General features: G+C 43.4%; 1 protein-coding gene across 1 annotated transcript; it reads left to right on the plus strand.

The window, feature by feature from the left end:
• The first annotated feature begins 297 nt into the window (after window positions 1-297).
• LOC6612915 (E3 ubiquitin-protein ligase SH3RF2) lies at window positions 298-17,282 on the plus strand. The gene is made up of 6 exons (XM_032721007.1): window positions 298-968; window positions 9,114-9,363; window positions 9,437-9,548; window positions 9,869-10,439; window positions 14,970-15,578; window positions 15,665-17,282. The coding sequence occupies exons 1-6, from the start codon at window positions 956-958 to the stop codon at window positions 16,753-16,755; spliced, it is 2,646 nt and encodes an 881-aa protein (XP_032576898.1). The 5' UTR covers window positions 298-955; the 3' UTR covers window positions 16,756-17,282.
• Window positions 17,283-17,641: the final 359 nt, after the last annotated feature.

The following is a 17,641-nucleotide window of genomic DNA, read 5'->3' on the forward strand; positions in this document are numbered from 1 at the left end:
ATATTAAAATGGGATGAAAGTAATGCTGACTAGATATTTGCAAAATAGTTACATATTATTAATACATTTAGTTATATATAATATTAACAAACATTCTGCTGCAATTAATCATAAAAGTTAAAAAATAGCTAAAAGTAATGGCCTACGGGGGAATACCCCTACTGGGTTGGAGTACCTGCACACCCCAACCCGAGATTCGAACCGAGGTTGCCGTCCCCGCTAGCGCCAAAAGGGGCTAAGTATTTCGCCGCTAGCCGTCGCTGGTCCCACTCTCGCAGCCGCAGCGAACGGTTGTTGTGGTTGTTGTAGTTGTAGTGGGAGTTCGTCGGCGTGTTTGCGTTTCGCTCGCTCGTTTGGCGATTTGCTGGGATTACTTGCCAGTTTATTTGTGGCAAAAGCGCATTTAATTCGGAGGAAGTGAGTAGTGAGTGGCGAAAAGGGAGACGCACTTCCGCGCTGGAAAGGCGGAGTGAATCGAGTGCATGCGAATGGGTGTGGATAGCAAATCGAAGTGCAAGTGCGGGCCAGCGAATAAGAGGAAGTGCGAAGCCGAAAAGGAAGCGAAGCAAGGTGGGCAGTGAAAAGTGCAACGAAAGCGGCAGAGGGAACTGCAATAAATCAACAAAAAAAGGAAAATATTCTACGTGACGCGAAATTAAATGCGCTCGCTCCTTCTCGCTCGCACGGGCGCCCCGTCTCTTTCCCCCGCGCTCTTTGTTGAAATTTAACTGCGAGCAGAACAGGGTCAAAAAAAAACAAAAATAAAAAAAAAAAAATAAAGAAACACGTCGAGAAATACTCGTGTATATAGAGTTCTAGGTAATTCCTACCTTCCGTTTTTCGCGGTTAACGCGCGTGATTCATAAACCCGTCTTCAAGATACGAAACCAAAAACAGAAAACACAGCGTGCATTGAACCTGCTGGAAGCGCTGGCCACCAGGAATCGCTTCAGTCATGGAAAACAACAGTAAGTTCACTCCTGCAAACAGTATGCCCGCCGAAATGTAGGGTATTTGAGCCATAACAAGATCTATTAGTAGTAGATAGTATCCTTAAGAATAAAAACTATGATAGGCAATAAAATAAATATATTTCAAAAACAACTGATACAATGTGAAGATTTGGGAGATAACTGCTTATATGCCAGCTAGATTTTATCGTAGATTCTTGGAACTTCACCAGACCTTTCTTCTCTTCACACCTTTAAAGAAGGGTACCCCGCGTTCAACTACCCAAAACTGCAGTTCCTTTTCCACTTTGTTGTTTTTTTCTTTCCTATTTTTCGGGGTGGGTCCCGCCTGTTTTTGCCGTCTGCCTTTGCTCGCCACATTCGCATTTTGTGCGCCCGAAAAACTCTTCTCTTGTTTTTGTTGCTTTTCGGGGTGGGTGTGTCATCTTAACCCAAGGACACTTGGTTTTCCTTTTTCATCTTGACTCGAATCTAATACCCTGGAAACACGGATGGCTGACTAACGGCGTTGTTAAAGCCCTGTTGTTTTTAACACGATTTTTACAGCAATAAACCAAAAGTTGGCCAACAAACAAATAAAACATCGGCTAAAACAAAACACTTTGTATGAGAACCGGTTTTCGGCCGAAGAAAAGGCATTTGAAATGAGAATCTCTGCGTTTTGATGACTTCATGCCGCCATCAATTTCATTTTCCCCCTGAAAACTTTTCAAATTCACAATGGGAACTGAAGAACAAATGTTCTGCGATGCAAATTAGTGGATATTTTCCTTCTCGCCCGGGTCAGCTAAAAAAGGCCTCTGATTCAGGTCGAAATCCGATGAAAATATGGCGGTTTTTTAGCATTTTAATTAACTCATTTGTAAAGGCCTTTGAATGAGGGCTAATTAAGTGTTTTGGCCAGCCAACTATTCATATAAAAGGGAGTTACATAGATATAAAGTATATAAAGTATAAGGTTACTTGTTTAAACATTTTGAAGCTACTTGCAAATTGATTTGTTTACCCTTGAAACCGAGCAAAATCAAATCGGAATATAGTAATCATGCTTTGCCTCCTCCTTTGTGTTTTCCAAGCTTATCTGTTGTTTTCCACTCGTGTATGGGTTTTCCGACCCTTTGCTGACCCTTTGGCTACTGTTCAGTGGGTTCCGTGGAGAGATAATCCGGGATCGATAGGCACTACTCTTACTAAGGGGCTGCTCAGTCCAGACAATATTAATAAATCTTAATGTGCGTTTCAACCTTGTGGTGGCTTCTTTGTGGATGGAGTCCAAGATTGAGGAGCTCTCGCCTCTGTGATGTTGCCTTCTGATAATGGAGGCTGATTGAAAGACCGCTCCTCAAAAAAAAAAAAAAGAAGAAATATGCACCGCACCCGCAGCAGTTTCACTGATGATTTCTGATTTCTTTTGATGAACAATTTCCATGGGACGACGGACAATGGAAAGGCCATCTCTCTGTGTACCCATCTACTACATTTGCATCCCAAACAAAGCTGCTTTCTTACGCTGCTTTAAGTGATTCCGAGCGGCGTTTATGTAACGCCAACACAAAACTCAAAACACGGAAAACAGAGGATAGAAAACAGAAAACGGGCAACAATGGCAATCAATGGTCAAAGCAAATGGATCGCCAAATGAAAACATTTTATCAGATTTCTTATTTGCCACATTTTGCTCGGCCTTTATCTTATCACATCATCATAACATATCCATGTCTAAGGGGTTCCAGCACTCCTCGCGCCAAAGCTTTCCTGACAATTTAATAAATTGCCCATGCCACGCCTGCAATTTTATATTCCGTAATTGACTTTGGCGTGGGCTGGAAATGGGAATGGGACCACGCCCTCACCAGCCACTTCGCATAGATAGAACTCCTTCTCTGCCCACTAATCCCTTATGTTCACCACTTGGCCAGACCTGATGGATCGCTCATGAGTCACTTGGGATTCGCAGAATTGCTCATGACAATATCGCGAATCAAGGACATGAGGAGGGAATACTCTATCTCAACTCAGTGACTCATTTGGTTTATGATACGAACATTTGTCCAATTATGATGTTTTTGTTTTCAATTATTTCTCGTTTGCAGTGAACAGAGCCGCTTTATTGATAAGCAAATAATGTACTTTTTGCGCTTAATTTTGTTTTTGTTTTTATTTTTATTTTTATTTTTATTTGTATTTGTGTTTTTCACTTTTTGCTGGTCGAGTGCATTCAACAGTTGTGAATGCGGTGACTCAGACTCGAATTCGAATGGCAAAATTGTGTTTTAGCTGGATTTTTCGCCTATCTTATCGCCGTTCCTCAGACTTTTGCTGGCCTCGCTTATCAAAATGGTGTATGGAAGGGAGGGGAAGGGAGTAATAGAGAAGCAGAGATATGAGTTCTCTTGCTCTTGCTCAATTCCTAATATATGCTTCCGTCCCTGACATCGGATTCCATTGAAACTATCAAAAAATGTAAGCCAAGTGCATGCAATGTTTGTTCTGCGATCTGGAAATCAACTTGAATTGCCTTGGGCCTCTTTCCGTTTATCTTTATGTTTGGTGCGAAAATATGCGGGTTCCCCTCATCGTTTAAACTATAAAGCATTCCATATCAATGAACTGATAAGACCCCAATGAACTCCAAGGCCCCGTTTCTAATGGCCCTTCGAGTGGATTAAGTGCAGAGGCTCCCCAAACATTCCGACTATCTAGCTTTGTTTGCAGTTCTTGAGTAAATACTAAGCCACCAATGATCTCCACTGTCGTTTGAACCCAAAACTCCTCGGAAAAGCCGCTGCAATCAGCTAGACTCTCTTGATCTCCAGCTGCTCGTTTCCACTTATTTTCCCCATTTCATTTGGCAAATGCACAACTCATCAGCTGCAATTGCCGATAGATGGATGGATGGATGGTCGCTCTGCTCCTAAACACTTTCCATCGTAAACTCATCGGAATCAAGCGGCGATCGCCGCCACATATTGCCACACAAATCACATGGGCAGTGGGGGAAACCCGGAAAAGGGGGGCGGGGGCACGACTTTTCAATTGAAACCTGCGCTGTTCAGCTTTTCCATGCTTCGGTTGCCGCGCTCAATTGAAATGGAAATGCATTCAAATGATGGTCAAGTGGTAAGAGGGTTTACACTGGAGGAGAATTTCTGAAGAGCGAAGCCTTTGGAAGAACCTTCACTTTGAAGGTGATGTAATAAAGGGGGTTCAGTACTTTGCATGATGTTTTTCCAAACAAGAAATTTTGTTACATTTACCATTATTTTTTTCCGATTTTGGTTGGGTTTCTTTTTGACACCATCTTGACATATTTCCAGTTCCATTTTCAAATGGCCACGCGTGTCAATGACGACACCTCCGGCCATGACTTAATCGAAACCGAATGTTAATGCCACTTTGTTTATCGCTCTGCAGTTTTTCACTGTAGCGATAAGGGTCGTTTCCCTGGCTTATCATTGGTTTTTGGCACTCTGATAGCAGTGATTCATAAATGTTTACGGAGAGTTTACTGCATGTAGTGGTCATAATTAGCCCGCAGCAGGGATCTCTTTCTGTGCATCCCCCAATTAAAACCAATTGAAATGCAACTCGCATTTGGCGACAAGCGAACTAGATTGCTGCCTCTGCTTTTCACACGCAATGTGCGGCCTTGAACTTGAGCAATTGCTTTCGCAAAGCTCATAAGTCAAGGTCACCTGGGTGGGCTGGGCTCATCAAGGACGTGTGTGTGTGTTTGCTTTGAGGACTACAAAAGTGGAGGGCAATGGAAAAGTGACTTTGGGCTCCTGGCCGACAGCCATTTTTGTCGCTTTCTCGTGTGCTCTGGAATTGATATTGAAGCTAAGTTCCTGACTTGCATACAAAGTAATTATAACAAGGGTGGGCAAATGACCTAAGACCTTTACAAATTGGCAGCTGCTGCTCAGACAGAAGGGTGTTTTTCTTTATGTTCAGTCATGCACGCTTCAAAAGCAATGATTCTGAGAATTTCATTCCCCGAGATTTTCGCTGGATCTTGGATTCAAAAATCGTATACCTACATACGACTATTAAATATTGTATAAAATTATTGGTTTTTACTGTGCCAGGCTGATTAAATACTTCCCAATCAATATCCAGGCCCTGTGTGTCTGCCTCGTAGCACTTAAACCCCCTCGTTGGCCCAAATAGGAGGAATAAAACTTTTAACCGGGTCATGCCAGTTTCCAGTTGGAAGCCCGCCCCCCGATGAAAACAGGCAGTCAGACAGGTCAGCTCCATTAACTCACTATATCTGCACTCACTTATGCATGGGGATAACCCCTTTTTTGGCTTCTCCCCTCTTGAGACCGCTGAAACCCGTGGACTTGCATATTTAAAAGTCGAACTCACGCAAAGGCAATTTACCGTTTACGGTTCATGGCATCTCTCCCCCACCATCAACATCTCACCTTTGAAAGGAATGCACTGGGGAAAAATTCAGAATTCAGAATTAAAATATATGTCTGTACATCATATTTATGCTTCGTGTTTGTAGATGTTATATATAGATTCTTGTTTAATGTTAGTTTAGTAGTAAATACAATAAATATAAAAAAATGCATAATATGATTTTCATTGATTTTTCTCTGTGCCAAAGACAAGCCAAGCAAAACCGAATTTCAAAGGCAACCAAAACCGATAGTTAAACCAATTAGCATGTTCTTGTTTGCTCACCTCAAACGGGGTGGGTGGGTCGTGGGTCGGAGGGGGTGGTGTCAACTGGAGGGGGAGGTGTTTGTTGAAGGTGTTTGTTTTGAACGGAACTTTGGGGACTCTGGCCGCACCTCTGGCCGCCAACAAATAAGTGCAGCTGCTCATCTGAACCGGTTACAGGTTATATTTTACATATTATATGTGGACCTCAACCGTTTCGGTAATCTCTTGGATGCATCAGTAGAACTTTATGCATATAGGGGGAGAATGCAGATGAGGGGCGGGGGGAAGCCAGCTGAAAATTACTTTATTTTTTATTTGAATGTAAAGTGTGTGGGTATACCAGATTGTACAAAAAGTACCACCTTGTAGGGTATAATAAAGTCGTAGTTCGGCTGTTTAATAACACCTCGTACGTTCAGCTGTTTTCGAGCCATATTTTTAACTATCCAGTAACCGATTTGCATATCTTTATGGCCGACATGATGTGCTGTTTGACATTGGGGGAAGCTGACTTCACAACAGAGCCCGATATCGTAATGATAGCAGATATGTCCAAGTTGCAAGGCAACAAATGAATGCACCAAACACCCACATGTCCGTGACGACCAGCACGCCCTCTGGCGGCGACAGATGGCGGCTGTAGCTGTCATGCGATTTTCTCCGCTTTTGACACATTTACACATTGGGTTTTCCCATTCGGCTCTCGGCTCTTTCATCAGGCTTTTCTCACGACTATGCTGCGCGTTTCCTCGCTTTCCACCACTTGGCGCCCGATTTTCACCATTTTTGTTACACAGCAAGAAATTGGATTAATTATATATCATAAACATATGAACCTTTGCTCAATTTGAAGCCTATTTAATGCAAGTATAAAAGCTCGTCATATTTGGGTCCAGCATAAGGATAGCTAAGGATCATCCTAAGTTTCATAGTTTATAAGTTGTTTTCACATTAATAAATTGCATCCCCTTTTAATTTCTTTTCCTCGCCGTGTAGCTTTTCCAGACGCGGCTCATTTCGCTGCTACATACCGCCCATTCTAGGCCCTCTTTCAACACTCTCCTTTATTCTTTCCACTCATTCAGCGCGCTTTGCGGTCGCTTATTATTGTTATTCAAGCGTACATATGAGCGTATGAGCGAAAACAAAGAGGAAAGCGGCAGCAAATCGCCAGAGAGGAAGATGAAAAAGTTTGAAAAACAAAAACCGCATTAAAGGTTCATTTGGCTGTCACTTTGTTTGCCTTTTACAGTCGCGTAGGTTAAGTAAGCAGTGGGTCTGGAGAAACAGTATCTGAGATACTCAAATACTTGGCCATTCAGATACTCAGATACTCAGCCTAGACACAAATTGGCTCTTGGTGGCGATGCATCCGTGACACGATGTCATTGCATTTATCAAATATGTCATTGCATTGATTTCTACTTTTGTAATTATACTCAATTCATTTGTTCTAAACATTTTTAATACTGTTTTAAATTCAGCTTCACAAGAATGTTTGATTTACTTGTTAAGCATCTAACTCTCTCACATTTAAATGTAGTGCTTACCTGGTATTGCATCAGAATCTAAGTGCCATACCCAGTTAGTTGTCTTTTGCTTTTCAAGCTTTTCCCCAAAGTCTTTGATGCTTCCGTCCGACTGTCCGTCTGTCTGTCCATTTGTTGTTATTGCGGTGCGTGGCTGCAGCACTTTTGCCACTTCATCACCGGATCTCGATCTCAGACGGGCTCGGCGACTTTAACTGGAGTGAAATTACTACTGTGCGCTGTTGACGAAACTGCTTTGGATAACGATTGGCAGCCACTTCAATGCTGGTGGCCCCATCCCAAGCACCCCTCCCCCAAAATCCCCCCGAAACGCCTGTCAGTGAAAGAAATGTTAAGAGCTGATTTGAAACGAGCGGAAAATGGAAAGCACTTCGAGCCGCCTTAGTGCCATCAAGCGATCAACTCCAATTGCTGGTTTTACGCCCATTAAACGTTGGCCAACCGATGACAATTTTCAGTTTTCCTTCGCACATTACTCATCGAGTTCTGATGAGTTGGCTGGAACTAGACGGCGAATTCCCCTCTATGAACTGTCCCTATATAAAGTCCCATATATAAAGTGTTGATCCAAATGACATCACGTAGCACAGGAATTTATTATCATGTTTGTTTATTTGTGGCCCTCTTCGGTTTCTTCATTCCTCTTCTAAGCCAATAAGTGTTTCCAATGCATTTCAGGTTCCCTGAAGGGGCTTCGATACTCTTACCATTCAAAAAACCAAATTATTGACATAGCTGAGTCTTTCGTTCTTCATTAGAGGGTATTTCCATCACTCACAAAACCCATCAAAAATTGGACACGGCATCCAAACACTCGAGAAAAACAAGAAACATATAAAAACTGAGTCAATCGTGCGGGGGCAGCAACCTCCAAAAGCCAAATAAGCTCAGCATTGCGGCTATTTAAGTTTTTTTTTTAATTTACATTTCCAAGCTGTCGCCTTCTGCGACTCGTGCTAAATATAGTTTATAAGACTGGTTTCTAATAAAGTGTCAGTCAGTCATGGTCTCATTGTTTTCGACATGCGTCATGACAAATTGGGTTCTGTTCGCTTTGCTGATGATTAAGTTTGTTAATGCGACTAGTTTAATGGACATTGAAAGTTGAAACCTAATAGCTTTGCATTAAAACGCTTTCGTAATAAGTAGCTTTTCTCGATGATGTTTGAAGATTTTATAGGGATGTTGCAGATGGATTATCTCCGAAATAAACTAAAGTTACATCTCCAGTGATGATACTTATTACTAGGCTTGCCAGACACTTAGTTCTTAAATTGATTTAACATAAATCTTAAGACAGTCCTATGATAATCTCCTGCAGTGCCACTGTATGACTCCATTCAAGCTGAGATTTGAAATCATGGTTCGGGAAAATGCCGCAGTGCCAAGTACTCGGTGACCCATATACGACAGATTGTTTGATTGATAGATGGATGTGGATGTGGATGGAGTCCCAGAGCACGATCCGTGATTTGTCATCGCCCACGACAGAAATTGTTATTCCCGTGCCGTAGATGGAGTGTCATGTAACTTTTACTTTTTCAGCGGCATCGAGCAGCCGAAAACGGGAAAAGCAAAAGACAAATGTCACGTTTGAGAAGGGGGTTGAGTATATTTGTGTATATGGATGGGCATTAGAGTAGGTTAAAAGTTGCGCAACCCGATACTATTTCGCATATCTGCGCAAACATGTCAGCGTTTTATGCCATAATTGGGTAACTCATTTTGCGACTCGGTTTACTCTGTGTCCTGATATCTGTTTAAAATTTCTAGGCCACAATAGTATTAGCAAGCTTGCTTTTAACATTTTTGTTAATTTTTATTAGTATGCCGCAACTAGTTATAAAAAAGCTAAATAAGAAGTATGAACTTGTCTTAATAAACCATTTTTATTTACCCATCTTTCCCCTTCCAGTCTGTGCAATAGTCGAATACGAGTATGCGGCCAAGGAGCCGGACGAGCTGGATCTCCAGAAAGGTGCCATCATCCATCGGATCAAGCAGATGCCCGGCGGCTGGTGGCAGGGCACCCTGAAGGCCTCCGGCGTCACGGGTATGTTTCCGGATAACTTTGTGCGCGTGCTGGAGTCTGGAGTCAGCAGCAATGGCAACGGAACCACTGGCAGTGGCGACCACATCGAGGAAGGCGCCGCTGTGCAGCTGAGGTTCGTCCACTTAGAACACTTTCAAATCACGCAATAGCTGATTTTACATGTTGTTTCGCTTCTCCAAATTCAGGGACAAATCCGCGACATCGAATCGCCGCTGCAAAGTCATCTATAGCTACACACAAGTCAACGACGACGAACTGACGTTGGCCGTGGGTGATGTCATTGAATTCCTAGGGGAGGTGCGTACACGCAGGGTAACGGGGGGAATGGGGGGTTGCTTGCTACCCCCATTTAACCTATTGGGCCAATAGAAATTGAAATTCGTTGCGCACTGAGAGAAATAACCGCACTTATTAAGCAACATCTTCATCGCGATGTGCAAATGTTAACAAGTTTCAAAGCTCTTGATTGTTTGATATTTTTGTTTTTGACATATGAATTAAATGCAAATTTAGCTTTGGCGCTTGTAAGAACATTCGGTGTTTTCTCGCAGTGTAGTACATTTGGTTTCAGTCTGTTCATTTCACTCAATTCTGCTTCACTCTGTTTTCTCATTTAGGTCGAGGAAGGCTGGTGGCGCGGTCGTCTGCGCAGCAAAGTCGGCGTCTTCCCATCGAACTTTGTGCAACATATCGAGCCGTCTCCCGTTTTGGCCTCCAAACGGCCACCGACAATTGGCGCCACCGTGACCACATCGGCGCTGACGTCCAAGGCGGCCAATGTGGCAGCCACATCCACAGTACCAACCGGCGGAGCAGTGCCTCCTGCGTCCACCAGCACCTCCACCTCCACAACTAAGCAGGCAACCAAGAGCAGGGCAACTGCAGCAGCAGCATCTGCTCCAGCGGAGCCAGCGGCCATAGTTTCGGGATCGGGAGCAGCAGCTGGAGGAGGAGCAGCGGCGGCAGCGGCAGCAGTGCCCATGTTGCCGCCCAAGCCGCAGCGGGAGTTCTGCCGGGTGGAGTTCCCCTACGCCCCGCAGAACGACGATGAACTGGAGCTGAAGGTGGACGACATAATTGCGGTTATCAGCACGGAACTGCCCGATAAGGGCTGGTGGAAAGGAGAAATCCGCGGCAAAGTGGGCGTCTTTCCCGACAACTTTGTCAAAATGCTGGCACCCTCGGAAGGTGAGTTTTCACCAAGGATTTTCAACCGTTTCACCGATTTTCTCTCTCAATCACATCGCATTTTTGATTTCGGTCTGTCAAGTTTGTTGTCATCAAGAGTCTCCACCTCTCATCAATGCATTTTCCCCCTCTTAATTGGCGGCAATTTCCCAACGCATCGGCTGTAAAGCGCAAGTCGTTAGACTTCGAAATTGTTGTCGTGACGTAGCGGGGATCAAAGTCAATAAACGTTTGTTGTTCGTTTGGTAATTGAATTAATTAAAAGAAAAGACACCAGCCAGCCACTCCCTCCCCGACTTCCTCCACTCGCTGCATATCTTTCGGATCGTTGGTTTTCATCGTCTGTGCAAAATTTGTAGATGACTTAATTGCCTCTGGCGCATATGAATCAGATAAACTTTATTGCCGATGCGTAATGGCATTATATTTAACAAAGGATTTGTGTACGAGGCTTTTGATAGGCGCGCCGTAAATTGATTGGCTAATGCTTGGTTTTAAAGTATGCAAGTTTTTTTTTTAATGGTAAACAATGTAGCAATGCAATTTACTAGTGCGCCACAGGAATCATTAAAGTCGGGGAAAAAACTTTCCTTGTAAATAGGAAATGTTTCACATATATATAGTCCAGCTAACATTGGCTACAGTGACATCAAAAGACAGTAGCTAATGGGATAAAGTTTAGATTAATTTTATGGCTAGTTTTCCCAATTGAGTCGCTGGCACATCGGAAACATCATATTCATTACACGCACCTCATGCACCACGCACCACATTCAATTAAACCATTAAAAATGTTTCGGTTAACCACATCTTCAACTTCGGTTTCCCAGTTTTTATGACTTGGTTATGGGAAATTTTGTTTACGTTTTCTCCTATCTACTTGTACCTCTATCTCTTGTTTTATGTATCCACTCCACTCGCATATTTTGTATATTATGACTCCAACCCGTTGGTCTTTCTCTCTGTAATTTTCCACAACACTTTTCTCTTTCTCTACTCCCCTATTTATTCTGCTCCTATTTATCTTTCCACTACGATTCTACGATTTTGGGTCTTTAATAAATGAAACTGCAACACTGTAAACACAAAACACACGAAATCCGGTGCACAAGCAACAGCAGCTCCGCCGTTGCCACGGCCACGCCCACGCACCCGACCCAGGGGCGGAACGGGAGCCGGATCCGGGTCCGGAATTATAGATGGGGTCCGTACTCCACGGCGGACGCAGCGAGGCGGCTCTTTCGAGTTCTTGGGCGCGCGTATGGCTAGCTTTATCACCACGATTTGTATGTAAACGAGTTTTTCCAGTAGGCAGCCGCAGAGTGAACACCTCCTCCCCTCCCCTCCCCGATTTTCCTCCGGGCTCTTGGCTTTTCTTGTTTTTCCTTACTTTTTTCGGCCACTTTTCATTTTCCTTTCTCTGCCGGCTCGGTTGGTGCCTCCTTGAGGCGTTTTTTGTGTGAAATGGAAAATTGTGCGGCTTTGAACGCCCCTCTTCCTTTTCTGCTCATAATTTCTATGATTTATGCTTTGCTTAGTTGCTTACTCTATTTCACTGATCGAGGGTATGTTGATAAGAGGATTGGAGTATTAAATTTACATTTTCACTTTTGCAATGTATTTACTTAATTTCGATGTAGTAATATTTTGAAAGCAGATATTAGTGTAAATATATAGTTAGAACTTTGATGATTATTTAGATTTTTGATTCAGTAATCTATGCAGAGAATCTAAGTGCATCTTTAATATTTAGTAACTTCTTTTATTTTTCTTTTTAACATTGAAGTCAAGAGACCATCCATTATTCACTACTATATAATCTACATTATTTTGGCTGCTGCTCTCATCTTTCGCTGCATTGGTTTATTTATTTGGCTTTCTGTGGCACTCGAGATGCCAAAGGCGTGGAAAAGAAGGGGGTGCACCGCGGAGAAGGGCGTGGCAGGGGCGCTGAAAGCGGTCCAAACCAAATCAAAGCGCTTTGTTTTCGATCGGTCTTTCTGTTCAATTTGCGGTGCATGTTTGTTTTGCTGAATGCCAAAGAGTTTGTTTTGTCATTTGCATGGGCGACCGAAAAACTTGTTTGTTTTGTTTGCGCAGTTTTCCTCGCTTTGTTTGCGCGAAAAAAGAGGTTCCCCGCATTCCCCTTTGCAATTTGTTGTTTGGGAAAAGTTGAAATATTATACTTAATTAATACAAATTATTTCGCAGCATACTTTGCGGTCGGCGGCGGAATTCCAAGCTGCTGGCTTGGAGCTTAGCAAAATTATGCTTGGCATTTAATTTTTGCTTTTGTCAACGTCGCAGTTTTTGCTTTTGTCTTTTTTAACCAAACAACCAAACACCAACCACCTTCGACACTTGAGCAGCAGCAACATCATTAAAATAAACAACAGTTGGCCTTAACTGGTTTTTGTGCTACGTTTCTTCGGCTTAACGTGTCTCTTTGCGGTTGGCAGCTCTTTTGTGCTGCGCTCTCTTAGCTGAAAGTCTCTTTGCAGATCATTATGATCATCTTCATTAGCAGCGTTTATCTGGGATTCCCGCCTTTTGGGGGCCCAGCCCCTTTGTTTTAGTTCATCAACAAAGTTGCCAGAGAGCCGAGAGGCACGAAAACCAGGCAAAACAAAAATCACGCCGCTCTCAACATTTTGGTACCTTCGCCAGCGTTTTTGTTTACCTTTCGGGCCAAGTCAGTACGCTGTGATTTCTTGACCATTTACGTTATTGAAATATTTTCGTCGTCGCGGCAAAACGGCGAGGATTAATCGGTAATCATTTTTCTTGGCTCGCCGTGGTGCGTGTGCTACGGTTACAGTTACAGTTCTTGCGGCTTTCTTTATTGCTTCTTTTAGCCAGTTGGTGTGCAATTGCATTCGTCATGTTTTTCTGCCACATGGCCAAGAAGTTTTCTTCGGTTTGGGAAAGGGGAAAAACTGTTTGGGCGCGCGCTTTTCTAATTATGGTTTGTGTGTCCGTCAGGTGTAAATTAATGATTATAATTTGCTGCGTGTCTCGGATTCAAAGTCATCATTAAGTCGCGTTCGTTGCTTAAGTCATTCGATTTGCCAGTGTTGAGGTGTGCGTGCTAATGCGTGTGTATATACTGCCTTTGGCTACGAACCCGTAAACATAAAAAAAAGCAAAAACCGCACAGCCGTCATCATAATGACAATCACCCAACGCTCAATTACTCAATGCTAGAAAATATCAAATTCGCGCTGCTCTTTTTTTATGGCAAATTTTATTTCGCTCCGTTTTTGTCATTAAAAGCAGTGAAAGTCGTTGGGCCGAGCGCTTTTCTTTTCGGTCACCTTTATTTAGAAATTCGAACATGACAAAGCCAATTCTTTGGTCGGTTACCATTATGCCTCTTTGGATTTTGGGTACATTGGCTTGTCCGTGGGAATCAAAAGATTGATGGGCTGTGTCTAAATTTGGGCACACTTGAGGTTGAATTTTGTAAAAAACGCTAATAAACATGGAGAATCTGATGTGTAGTAGATATGACATCAGCAGAACAAGTGATTTTATAATTAGAGATGATTGCTTTAGTCAATCTCGGCTTCGACAAGGAACCGTTAAAATTTTTTATTAATGGGTAAAATTGCGATCGTGCCATAAATAACAAAAATACATGCATTGATATACGATTATAAATCTCATTTCTTTAAGAACAGAAAACAGAACACGACTAATATCATTTGGCATGAGTTGGTTATTCCTGTTAACTACACTTTTGTTTATAAGCTGCTGAACTTACATATTTAGTTAAGCAAATATGCATCAAATCACCCAGTAGTTATCAGTTTAATTTAGTTTTGAAGTTCGTTTATTTTTCGAAGGGCATTTCCAGTTCGTTGCCTGATCTTTAGATTTCTCTTTCCGGTTGGCTATTGCCATTTCTTTGGGTCTGACCTTTACACATTTTAAGTTGTTACTCAATAGTTTTCGTTGCCTTTCGGTTTTGGTTCGGTTTGGTTTGGTTTGATTTGGCTTTTGTCATCACAGCCATTTATTGGCGTTTATTTATGTCGTTTGCTATTTTAGCCCGCTTTGATCCTCTCCTACGCCTCTGATTCGGCTTCAAACTTGAGTTATGGTTCGGCTTTCGTTTGTTTTTCTATTGTACGAGTATTTCCCTGAGCGTTTCCACATTAGTTTTATTGACATTTAGCAACAAGTTGCCAGAAACCAGTTTCAAGTTGTTTCGGTGCTCAGCTGTTCTGAAGCGGGATGGTTAGTCATGGACCACCTCATCCGAACTCGAATACTGAATACCGAATAGCAGTGGATATCGGCTAAAAGATACGAAAAGAATGATAGTGGTTATAATTTACAAACAAAATATCACTAAATTTGGTTAATTTAAATCTATCAGCTCTAAATCTAATACGAAAAACCTTGACCGCTGTGCATTTTAATCGATTTCTACTGTTGGTAAACAAAGTTAAATGTTTGCATGTAATTTTGTAGGTGCTAATTGTGTTCAATGTAACTAATCTTCGACGTTGTTTGCCAATTTTCCAGTTGCACCGATCAACGAGCCACCGAGTGCCACACAGATTACGCAGAATCAGAGGAAGGTCAGCAACACCGCCAGCACCAGCACCCACATGACCACAACGAACTCAAGCAATTCCAGCACCACCTCGGTGACCACGCAGCAGCAGAAGGAGCAGATCGGAGGCAGTTCCTCCACCACATCGAAGGTGTACATCAAGAAGACCGGGAGCAGCAGCAACAGCACCTCCAGCACCACCACCACAGCTTCCTCCTCGGCGGGTCGCAAGGAGAGCTTTGGATCCCGTGACTCCCTGAACGATATCCTGAGTGAAACGGGTCTGCCCACCGGCAATGTGGCTGCCCAAAGGAAATCCCTGGAGAACAAGAACCTGGACTTGACCAAGCCACCTGGAGTGGGAGCATCAGTGGCCATTGGACAGCAGCGGAGCAGCACCTCCAGTGCCACCACCTCCTCAGCCACCACAGTAGCCACTGGACTAACCTCATCATCAGTGAGCAAGTCCATGGAGAACATGCTGGACGACAAGGTCAAGTCGCCACCACCGCCGGTGCTCAGCAAGAAGCCCAATGTGCCGCTCAAGAAAACTCCCACCGGCGGAGTTCCTGTGACTGGTGAGTACTGTACAGTAGACTCCAACAATGCAGCAGAGGTGCCAGAGATTCTAAAAACAATGCATATATTTATCTCTCTATCGCAGGTAACCTTTTGGGCGGCAAGAAAAAGAATACCGATGGAAAACTCACCACTGCCGTGTCCCATGATTTGGCGGATGGTTTTGCGGCCAGCAAGATGCTTTCAGGTGCTAATCAACTGCCTGAATCTGGAGCAGCTGGCAATGTGGTGATCCGGAGAGCTGCCACGATTGCAGTGGAGGATACAGACTTCGATCGCGTGGAGAGGGCTTCCATACTTACGGATATGCGGCAAGGAAGGGTCAAGGCGCCAAAGAGACGTCCACCATCGGCGGCTATCAATGTGCTGGGCGAAAGCAATAACAATTCCGTATATGTAAATGGCAGTGGAATGTCAGGATCCGGTGGAGCAGGAAGTGCCAGTGAGCTGAGTGAAGATGGCGGTGCTGGTGGAAAGACTTCTGATGACAATTCCACCGGAGAGGAACCACAGTTGGCCAAACCGAAACCACGTGAGTGGGAGAAGAAAAAGGCACCCTGGATGGAGGAGCTGAAGGCCTCGCAGGTCACCAGGAAAAAGACCTCACCCAGTGTGGAGCCACGAGGAGCTTCGGTGGCCGAAAGAACCTCCAAACTCTTTGCAGCCGAGCAAGCTGTCAGCAGCAATAGCAGCAGTACCACAACGAAAGTGCAATCTTCAGCGGTGACCTCCTCCATGTTTGTGGAGAACTCAACGACCAGCAGCTCGGTGATTACCAGTAGCTCCCACACCACCACCAACGATGCCATCATGTCGCGCAGCTTGTCGGCTGCCAAAGTCCAAACCGCCAGCAGCGACGAGGAGACGAGAGCCACAAGGCCAAACAGTCTAGCTATACGGAATCAACGAAGTGTTTCGCCTCTGGTAAAGAGCTCCAATGCCAGCAGTTCACATTCCCAGGAGGAGAAGCACTCCAACCAGCTGAACAACCACCAGGACGCCAGTTCCTCAAGGGTGGCCCAGCTGGAGCAACGGGTGGATAAGCTGGAAGGGCTGGTGCTAAACCAACAGCGAACCATTGAGGAGCTGGTGAATGCCCTGAAATCGGAAGCTGAACGCGTCAAGATTTTGAGGAGCGAACTGGACAAATACGCGCAGTGCGTGACGCAAGTTTGAGCCTAGTTGAATCGCCTTTTAGCTAGCTTTTGAATCCTTGATTTTTAGCGTGTGCTGAACTCTACAATATACCCAGGCCTAAAAGCGTAGAACGTAGTAGAGTAGAGACCGAACCCAAGACAATCCCAAATATCTGTACTCTGTGTTCTGTACTTATATACCAGAATGATCTATCCAAAACCACTAGCGATCAATCGTTTTTGCATGCCAAAACCGTTTTGTTTTTCGCAACAATACTTTGTATTCCCCTGTATATCTGATAATTTCGATAAGTATTTTTTATACACTCGTACATTCCGAAGAGCAAAAGGGTGTGATTTCTTTTAGCTGCTTTCGATTGCGATTTGTTTTGTTTATTCGATTTATGATTATTTTTTAAAGATGTATTAAAGTTATGAGTAAACTGTACTATAAACTATATACCTAACGAGAGAGAAACATACAAAGTTCGATGGAGTCGATGATGATGCCTAAAACTTAAGCAATACCAATAAATAATGCAAATAAATACTTCAATGTTTTCTGAATGTTTTTCATTTTCTTATTTCGATGTGATTCTGCTTTTATTTTTTCTAAATGACTGATATAGATAGTTAGCGTTGTAGAGAATCCACATATCTAATCCCGGATAATAAACTAACCCTTTTGATAAAATCTCTTCTTCACAACAGCAAGCAAACTCGTCGCGGGAAATTCGACAATTGGATGTTTTAAATGATCAGCGGATCGGATCGATCGATCCAGACATATTGTAATCCCTTAGAGATTTATAACCCAGACCCGCCTGTACAGAATATTCCTTTTTTTTTTGTGATAAGCCTCTGCATAACCAGCTTTGTATCTGTAGTCTAATCAAATCAATCAGCGTAGCTAGCCACCCGCCATT

The sequence above is a fragment of the Drosophila sechellia genome, chromosome 3R (genome assembly GCF_004382195.2).
Source record: "Drosophila sechellia strain sech25 chromosome 3R, ASM438219v1, whole genome shotgun sequence".
In the NCBI taxonomy this organism is placed as follows: domain Eukaryota; kingdom Metazoa; phylum Arthropoda; class Insecta; order Diptera; family Drosophilidae; genus Drosophila; species Drosophila sechellia.